We start from the raw sequence: 8,910 nt of genomic DNA, 5'->3' as shown, positions 1-8,910 counted from the left end.
GGCAACCTGCTACATCACAAGTATATCATTTTCATCCCAACCCTCCACTTACTTCTTTAGCAGATGAGGACTTACGGGCCTGGCTGTGGTCACTCAGGATATTCCTGCCCCTCTCTGGGCAGGTACCAACCAGCTGCAGGGTTGGCAGAAGGGACAATGCAACTATACTTCAGATGCAATAAAGTGGGAAGCCCAGTACCTTTGCCTTAAACCACTGAGGAACTGAGTTTAAGCTGAAGGGTCAGAGAGTGAAGTTTCAATTTCCAGAGCTAATGTGCTGCCAAGGTCTGTAGGCTCAGCAGGCAAAACCTGAAATGTCCTATCTTATCAACGACAGAGCACTACCGCCTGAAGCTCCACCAAGTAAGGTTCACACTCAAGGTCAGCAAGAAAAGACAGACCACACAATTAAAAATGTACAGTACAAGTCCCTCAGCTTTAATGCTATACCAGCAAAATTAAAAAATAAAAGTACATCTCAATCATAAACAAAAATGAAATCTTGGGCTTTCTTTGAAAATGAGGTTGTCAGATGCACCCTTTTTTTAAAAAAAATCCAAGCTGCACACCTAATGATGGGATGGGATGGGATGGGATGGGATGGGATGGGGCAGAAAACAGGAGGAGGGCAATAATTTCTTTTTCAAAGTAATGTAAGAGTTGCATCGGACATTTAAATGATATTTTGGAAAAGGGCTCATCCCCTGCCTATGTATTCAACCGCCGAGGTATTCGTTTGCCGCGTTCTGCATTCAGCAATACGGCAGAGCGAGGGGCCGGCAGCCTACCAGCTCCTCCGGTGGCCAAGTGCCCTCTTCCACAAGTGACACAGACTGTGCTGTAATTCCAGCTTCTACGCTTGAACTGGGGTAAATCTGGGCATACAGCGAAATCAGCTCAGGCTTCAACCGTGATGCACTAAGCGAAGAGCAGCATTCCTGTGCTTCCTGGCACATCGCTGGGAGGATTTTTGGTGGTGTGCAATCCGTTCAGCTGTGTGCTGAATCGGGTTTAATTTTGGTATTAACTTGGGCCAGGCGGCAAACCCCAAAGCCCAGAGAAAGCAAAAGCACTGGAGTTACAGCACACCTGCTCTACCCGAAGAAGGCAAACAGAGAAAACCCGAACAAACAAAAAGCCCCCAAGAAACCGAGAGGACTAGGGAGTAAAAATCAAAACTGCTGATTCAGTACATTTGAAAACCCCCTAATGATCGTATCAAGCCACGTTAAATCAATTCCTATTTCAAGATCCATACCATTACACCCAGTTCTACAAATTTAAGTCTTTGCTGCAATTTCTTTCAGATTATCAACTGAAGCAAGCATGTCCAAGCACTCAGTCCTAACCAATAATTAGTAAAATCCCCATTTTCCAGATCCTCAAAGTCATTTTAAGTGCCCCAACTATTAAGAGAAGTATCACGTCTCTAATGGGCAGAGACCTTAGAGTTCCTTCTCAACCCAAAGCTCTTGAAGAAAACCAGTTTATTTTTAGGCAGAGTGCATCAATTTATTGCAAGGTATCAGGAAATTTCTGAATGGTCTGACCAGCTTTACATGCTTCGCTGAATTTTGAAATGAAAGCAAGAGAACATTTGCTTAAATCAACAACGTAAGTCACCAGTTTAAATGTTAACACTTGATTGTGCAGCACAAGAAACAGACACTTATCTTCCCAGTTCAAGGACTTCTGGTTTTCTGAACAGCAGCACGTAACACTGCAACAGATGGTTTTGCAGTACACTTTTGCAGAGATACAAACAAAACAGGGCGCAGGACGGTTGGCCTCGGAGCATCACTCACTCGGGCAATGGAGCAGGGGAGAGGGCAGCTCAGGCCCCACTCTCCCCACGCACTGGCACGCCACTGCCTTGCTGGGAGACATCCGTGGGCTGCCACCCATCCTGTCCTGGCAGCCTTTTCAACACACAAAACGCTGGCGTTGACACCAGCGCAGTTGTGTTTCACGTGGGGCGGCTGCTGTAAAGCTTCCAGGGCTCTTCTTCCAGCCAGGAGACACCAAAGCCAACCCCGGCACCCTCACCGAGATCCTGTTCAACCAACAGAAAACCGCAGAGAAGATGAAAGTACTGCGCTGATGGAGTACAGCTGTCCTAGATAAGCGAAATACAGCAATAAATAAGGTCCTTATCTACTGTGGCAAGAAAAAGGCAGGCTCAGGGGAAGAGGTAGGCAAGGGAGAGAAGTGAAAAACATACCTAGGGAAGGAAGAAAATCTGAAACGAAATGAGACATGCACTCCTAATTAACAGTTTCAGGTTGGCAGTTTCAAAATGCCAAGAGCGAGTTAAGACATCAGCTTAGACACCGGTCAAACCAACAGCTACTCTCTGTCCCTGCAAACTACTGGAGAACTCCTCCTCCTTGCAGCCATGGTATCTGTACCAGGGATGCCCGGGGAAGGACCCAGCAGTGCTCGGTGCTACCCTGCAGGCAGTGCCAAAAAGCAGTTTCTTCAGAGTTTAGTTTGGGAATTGAAGGGAGCAATTCTGAGCCAAAACGTCAGACCGATCCATAAAAAAAATGGATGATTGCTGTAGCTGGACTGCGTTGTCATACATTGCTTACGTTTGTTTTAATTTTAAACTGAGAGTCAGTCCAAGGTTTGTTACACAAACATATGGCACCGGTATTACATTCTACCTTGTATTTATAGAAAGTACTGTGGCGGTCCAGGCAGCGCAGAGATGCCATAACGTTAACAACATTTATGATTAGTATGACAAAAGAACAAAAATAAGCTGGTAGAAATCATGACTTAAAAGTTGAAGGGATTGATTGGAATAATGGACCGAACCGTGGAGTTATTAGCCAAGAAAATTCCTCCAGCACTAATGAACACACAGTCCCCCGGCTGCCCAGTATTTTTTATATAAATACACCCTCAAAAAGACAATTTGCTTAAAACCCAAGCCCTGAAAACTGATTAACACATTTAATGCTAGCCCGATTAACACCAATATGCCCTCAGCTGGGTGACGGGAGCATTGAGGCAGAAGTCCGCATTCCTGCGAGCGAAGGGGAACAAAGCTTTTGGGACAAAGGGTAAACCTTAATTATGCCTTTTTATTACCCAAACTGCCATTTCCTCCTTACCCCAAACATGCCAGGAAGGCTAATGGCACGCTCATACATCCCCATAAGCGATGCGATTGATAAATGCCATTACTAGATTTTTCCACTCCAGCTGTTAAGCCACCAGCAGCAAAGGTTTGCTCCTTTACCCTCTTTTTAAAAAAAAAGAAAAAAAAAAACCCAACCCAAATTAAAAAAAAAAAGGCAGCGGGATACAGTACACCGCTAACACTAATACTCCCGAACCTTCTGGAAGCGTTTATTAGCTTTGGCCACCGACCAGTGATTGCTGCAGGAGTGGACTGGAGCTGTGGTGCAAACTGGTTAATCTGTAGCTAGACATATTTGTGATTGGGGGGCAGGGGGGTGTTCAGCAAGAAATACTCACTGCCTGGCAGACAGGGCTTCAACAGTGTGAAGGGCTACTTTTCTTTTTTTCTTTTTTTTTTTTCCAAAAAAATTTTATTGGGAGAACTACAAAACATTTACAGTACAAAGTTTACAGTCTCACACAATTTGTAGTGAACTGACTCCCGAAAAATATATTACAACTCAAGTTGACTTATCCTTTAGTTACATTCAAAACATACTTCTGTTAAAGTAGTCCAAAAGAGTACATAGTGCTCAATCTGTACCTATGTACAAACAAAACTAAGCTACTGCTCATTCATCCACCGTCCAGGAAAGTTTTGGAAAACTCCCGACTTTCTATATAAGGAAAAATAAAAATTACAAGTTTTGGAATTCAATTAAACAAGATATGTTCATGTACTGTATAAAGTTTCAGATCCAAAGATGGCCTCCATTCTTATAAAATAAAGAGTGGCGAAATTTTGCTGTAGTTAAAACCCATCCCTACATTCAAATTATCTCAAGCATTAAGAAAAATACTTATTTGGTTGAGAGATACTTAAGGCAAGCATGGACCCTCAAGAAGGCACTGTGAGACGTAATACTGGGACCCCCAATTATTGCTACATACTTTGAGACTATATCACAGTGTGATTGGTGGAGTTAGGCAACAAAAAAATACTTTTTGGTTACTTTAAACAAGTCTGAATTAGATTTGCCACTTTGAAGTCTGATTGCCAAGTCAGTCTTTTTTGTTGTTGGTTTTGTTTTTTGTTGGTTTTTTCTCTCATTTGTTTTTCAACTCGGACGGGCTACAACCATTTACATTCTAAAAAAACCCATAGAAATTCCTCAAACTACTTCCACAGCATCGAGACCGATTTCTATAAAGAAACCATGCAATCTTTCAGATTTACGTAAACAAGGAAAGAAATTAATGAAATAAATATTACATACAATCTCTTAAATTAAGAATTTTACTCATTTACAATAAAATAACCAAGTGAAGTTACAAAAAGGCATATATTACTGTGAAAAGAACACACTCCACATTTCGCTGATTAATAATGGCAATCATAATTTAAACATAATAAAAGAATATATATCTATTGCTTTTCATCATACCCGATAAATACAGTATGAACAAATTACCAATGTATACTTTTCACAAGATAATAAATAAGTTAAATAGTTTCATATTGAGTTGTGTGCAGTGACTCATTCATGCAATCAACTCAAACAGCTAAAAAAAATTAAAAAAAAAATCAGCAGTTATTCTCCAACAATTACAAACTAAACTCAGTTGAGTGCTTCCAAATAAAGCAACAACAAAAAAAATTGTTCTAAGCCAAACATCCACTAAGTGGTGGCAATGGAACCAATATTAAACTTTGGAATGAAGGTTTTAGCATTTGTTATAATAATAATATATAGATATATAAAAAAGAAGGTTGTTATCAAGGCATATTCTTGGCAGGATGTTGGATTTTTCTTTTTTTTTAAAAAAGCTTATAGGTTTACTATGTTCTGTGTTTTTATTTGAACTGGATTGAAAGACAGACTAGTCTGTAACTTTTTTGTGTGTGTCTGAAGGTTTGGAGGAGCTGGACAGGCGGACTCGCGCTCCCCGGATTGTTTGTTGCTTTCTGGTGGTGTCTTTTCTAATGCTCTTTCTTTTTCGAACACAGATGGAATGGCTGCTGCTGGTGCATATCATAAGTTGTCTCCAAAGAACAACAACAAAAAAACCCCAAAACAAAAATCCCCTTCTTCCAAGGTCTCTCTATAAAAATAGGTTTGTTCAGTTCGTGTCATTTGCCCTTTCGCAAAACGCTTTTTTTGTTTTTTGTTTTGTTCAGCTCTCGGTGTATATATAGATAGATATATATATAAAAAAAAAAAGAAGAAGGAGAAGAGAAGGATTCGCTTGCTTCGCTCGTTAACTTACTTGCTGGGCAGCCGCAGGGCCGGGCGGCGGCAGCCCGGCCCCCGGCCGCCCTAGTCGTCGGAGATGGAGAGGCGGCTGAAGATGGGCAGGCGGCGGCCCGAGTCCAGGCTGGGCGACTCGGAGCCGCTGAGGGAGCCGGAGCTGAGGGAGCCGCTCAGGTAGCTCTCCCGGTCGGAGAGCGAGTCCGGGGGGCTGGGCGGCGCGTCGAAGACGGGCGACTCGGAGAGGCGGCGGAGGGGCTGGAAGCTGAAGGGCGGCGAGGCGGGGGGCGGCGGGCAGCCCCCGCCGGGCGGCGGCGGCTGCTGCTGGCAGCGGTAGTAGGCGGCGGCGGCGGCGGCCGCGGCGGCGGCGGCGGCGAAGTTCTGGGTGTGGAGGGCGAGCGGGGCGATGAGGCTGCCCAGCTCCTGCCCCGAGAAGGCGAAGGCGTTGTTGGCGCAGGGCGGCGAGAGCAGCTCCTCGCAGTAGGAGGCGGAGGCGGGCGGCGGCGGCGTGCGCGACCCGCCGGGGCTCTCCAGCAGGGCGGCGTCCAGGCGGCCGCCGGGCGGCGGCGGCGGCGGCGGGGCGGCGCTGTGAGGGTGCGGGTGGTGGTGGTGGTGGTGGTGGTGGGCGGAGAAGCCGGAGAAGCTCAGGCTGTGGTGCAGCTTGGGCCGCTCGCCGCCGCGCGGGTGCCCGAAGCCGCCGCCGCCGCCGCCCAGCGGGTGCTCGCGGGGGGCAAAGGCGCGGAGGTCGCCGGCGCTGCCGGCGGGGTGCGGGGGCGGGTGGTGCGGGTGGTGGTGCGGCCCCGCGGCGGCGGCGGCGGCGGGGGGGGCGGCCGTGCCCCCGCCGGGCGCCGGGCGGCGCTCGTCGGCGTTGTGGATGAAGTGGCAGCGCGGGCCGTAGGGGCAGAAGCCGATGGTGTGGAAGGTGCGGCAGAGCTCGGTCTTGTACTTGGGGTGGCGGGTGAGGCTGCGCAGCTCGTGGAAGCCGTGGGCGAACTGGCACTTCTCGCCGTACTTGCAGGCGCCGCTCTCCTCGAAGGGGCGGCACAGCTCCGTCTTGTAGCGCGTCGAGTTGATGGGGGCCCCGCCGCCGCCGCCGGAGCCGCCCCCCTTGCCGGCCGCCGCCGCCTGCTGCTGCTGCTGCTGGAGCTGCTGCATGAGGTGCTGGCTGCGCTCGCCGTTCTCGCTGAAGGAGCGGTCCCGGAACTTGTTCTCCTTGTTGAGCAGGGCCGTGGGGCTGCTGCTGCCGCCGCCGCCTCCGCCGGAGCCCGTCTCCTTCAGGCTGCCGAACGAGGAGGAGGAGGAGGAGGTGGTGGAGGAAGAGCTGGAGCCGGTGGGGCTGGGGAACTTGGAGCCGCCGGCCAGCGCCGGCAGGTTGCTGGTCGAGTGCCGCCGCAGGAAGCCCGGCGCGAAGCTGGAGCTAGGGGGGGTGACCGGGGTCCCCACGGCCTTCTTGTCCAGCATGCTGCTGAGGTTGGTCAGGGACTTCTCCGTCTGCCGGGGAGGGGGGAGGGAGAGGGGAGGGAGGGGGCGGGGGAGACAGGGAGCGGGAGAGAGAGAGGGTGTTGCAGGGTGACCGCCGGCCCACCGCCACGGCTCCCGCGGGCGCCCAGCGCCCCCTCCGCGGCACCGCCGGACGCTGCGGGCGCACCGCGGGGGTCGGGGCGGCGGTCGCGCCGCCCAGCCGGCCCCGAAAGCCGGTGTGCTGAGAGCGAGCGGGGCAGAGCGGGGGAGAAGCCCTCTCGCAGGCTTTGCTGCGCGCACAACTTTGGAAAAGTTCCTCTCGGCAGCGCAACGCTTGCGGGCGAGCGCCTGCAGAGCAGCTCGGCGCCTCTACGACTTCCGAAAAAACCCACCCCAAAAGCCCCCGTGGCGAGGGTGCAGCACGCCTCCCCCAGGCTCGCAGCCTTGCGTCAGCCGCCTCGCAGCAGGACCCGCGTTGCTTTAACCCGGCCAGCTGTCAGGCGGCGACCCGCCCGCAGCGCCAGCCGCACACCCCGTCCCGGGCGGGCGCGGGCCTCCCGCCCCGCCGGGATCCGTCCCCCGGCCCGAGCAGCCCGGAGCGCCGTCCTGCAAACCGCGGCCCCGGCCCGGCAGCCCGGGTCGCGCCTGGGGAACCACGCTCCCCCCTACCTTGCACAAGAAGTCAATGTCGTAGAAGGCAGATAAAAGTGTCGTCGACATTTCTAGATCCTGTAATGGTCGGAAATACAGGAAGGACCGAAAGATCCCGCTCTCCTCGGAGGGTTTGGAAAAGCCACGACTAGATAGGAGGGGGCCGTTTGCTTGAGATCCGAAATGGTCCCGTCTCCTTCCCGGCGGGACGGCGGGTGCCGGGCCGAGGCGGCAACGGCGGCTGCACAGCAGCGGGCGAACTGCGGGAACTCCGCAGCGCCCCGCGCCGCTCCCATATAAACGCCGCCGCCGCGGCCCCGCGGGGGCGGTGCCCCGCTCCGCCCGCCCCGCGCCGCCCGACGGGCCCGCCCCGGCCCGCCTCGGCCGGCCGGGCCGCCCCAAGTTTCGCAGAGGGCCGGGAGCTGCGGGGCGGGCTGGCGCGGAGCGGCAGCCCCGCCGTGCTGCCCGCCGTCAGCCCCCGGTACCCCCGAGCCGGGTGCGCCCGCAGCGGGGACAGCGCGGGCGGCGCAGGGGCCGCTCCCCGCGCGGAAGCGGCCGAGGCGGAGCGGCATGGCGCGTTACGGGCTGGGCCCCCGCGAAGCGCCCTTCCAAGCACCCCTCTCCCAAGCACCCGGCGTCCCCGCCGTTGCTGCGGCCCCAGCCCCCGACAGCGGGCCGCGAACTGCCCGCGCAGCCGCCGGGCAGCCTCCCCGGGCGGGTGGCGGCTGCCGCCGAGCGGAGGCGAGTGCGCAGCGCCGTGGGAGAGGCGCGGCAGCGGCGGGGACACCTCTTCCTCCCGCCCCACCGAAAATAAACTTTTGCCACGTAATTGGTTTGAAACAAAGGTCGGGCCCGCGCTGCCCCGGTACGACCGGCGGGACGGCGGCCAGGCGCGGCCTGCGCGCCCGGCCGCTGCTCCCCTCTTTTGGGGAGTTCGGTTGGGTTTTCTTGAGTTTTTTGTTTTGCTTTGTTTTGTTTTTCTTTCTGTTTAGAGTTCGGGAGAGGCTGGCGGGCAGGCGAGGCGCCGTTAACCCTGCGCCGGCCGGGCTAGCAGGCAACCCCCCACCCCGTGGAGGCAACATCCTCCCACGCCTCCCTCCCACGCTCACCCCCTACACACCTCCCCACCCGCCGCCAAGGCCTTGTGACCCGCCGGGCTGCGCCAGCCTCTCGCCGAGCCCCGCTGCGGCCCCCACCCGCCGCCCCGGCGGCTCTCCCGCCGGGCTGCCCCCCGCCGCCGGGACGAGGGCGAAGGCAGCGGCAGGTCCCTCCCGGCCGGGCTCCTTCCCCGGGCCGGGAGCGGGCGGCCCCAAGGCGGGCCGGGACGCGCCGTGCAAAACACCCCCGCCCTCCCCGCGCCGATAAGGCTGCGCAAACACGACGTGGGAAAGGCGGCGGAGGCAGCGGCTCTGCACCCCCC

The 8,910-nt window shown here is 54.3% G+C and overlaps 1 protein-coding gene across 1 annotated transcript; it reads right to left on the bottom strand.

Annotated features, from left to right (window-relative positions):
• Nucleotides 1-3,524: 3,524 nt before the first annotated feature.
• On the bottom strand, nucleotides 3,525-7,783 carry ZFP36L2 (ZFP36 ring finger protein like 2). Its single transcript, XM_072856807.1, has 2 exons — nucleotides 7,509-7,783; nucleotides 3,525-6,869 (listed from the first exon to the last, which is right to left on the bottom strand). The coding sequence occupies exons 1-2, from the start codon at nucleotides 7,557-7,559 to the stop codon at nucleotides 5,448-5,450; spliced, it is 1,473 nt and encodes a 490-aa protein (XP_072712908.1). The 5' UTR covers nucleotides 7,560-7,783; the 3' UTR covers nucleotides 3,525-5,447.
• Nucleotides 7,784-8,910: the final 1,127 nt, after the last annotated feature.

This window comes from Ciconia boyciana, chromosome 3 (assembly GCF_034638445.1).
Source record: "Ciconia boyciana chromosome 3, ASM3463844v1, whole genome shotgun sequence".
NCBI lineage: Eukaryota > Metazoa > Chordata > Aves > Ciconiiformes > Ciconiidae > Ciconia > Ciconia boyciana.
The sequence above is the reverse complement of the archived record's forward strand: the minus strand, read 5'-3'. Positions and strand labels throughout refer to the sequence as shown.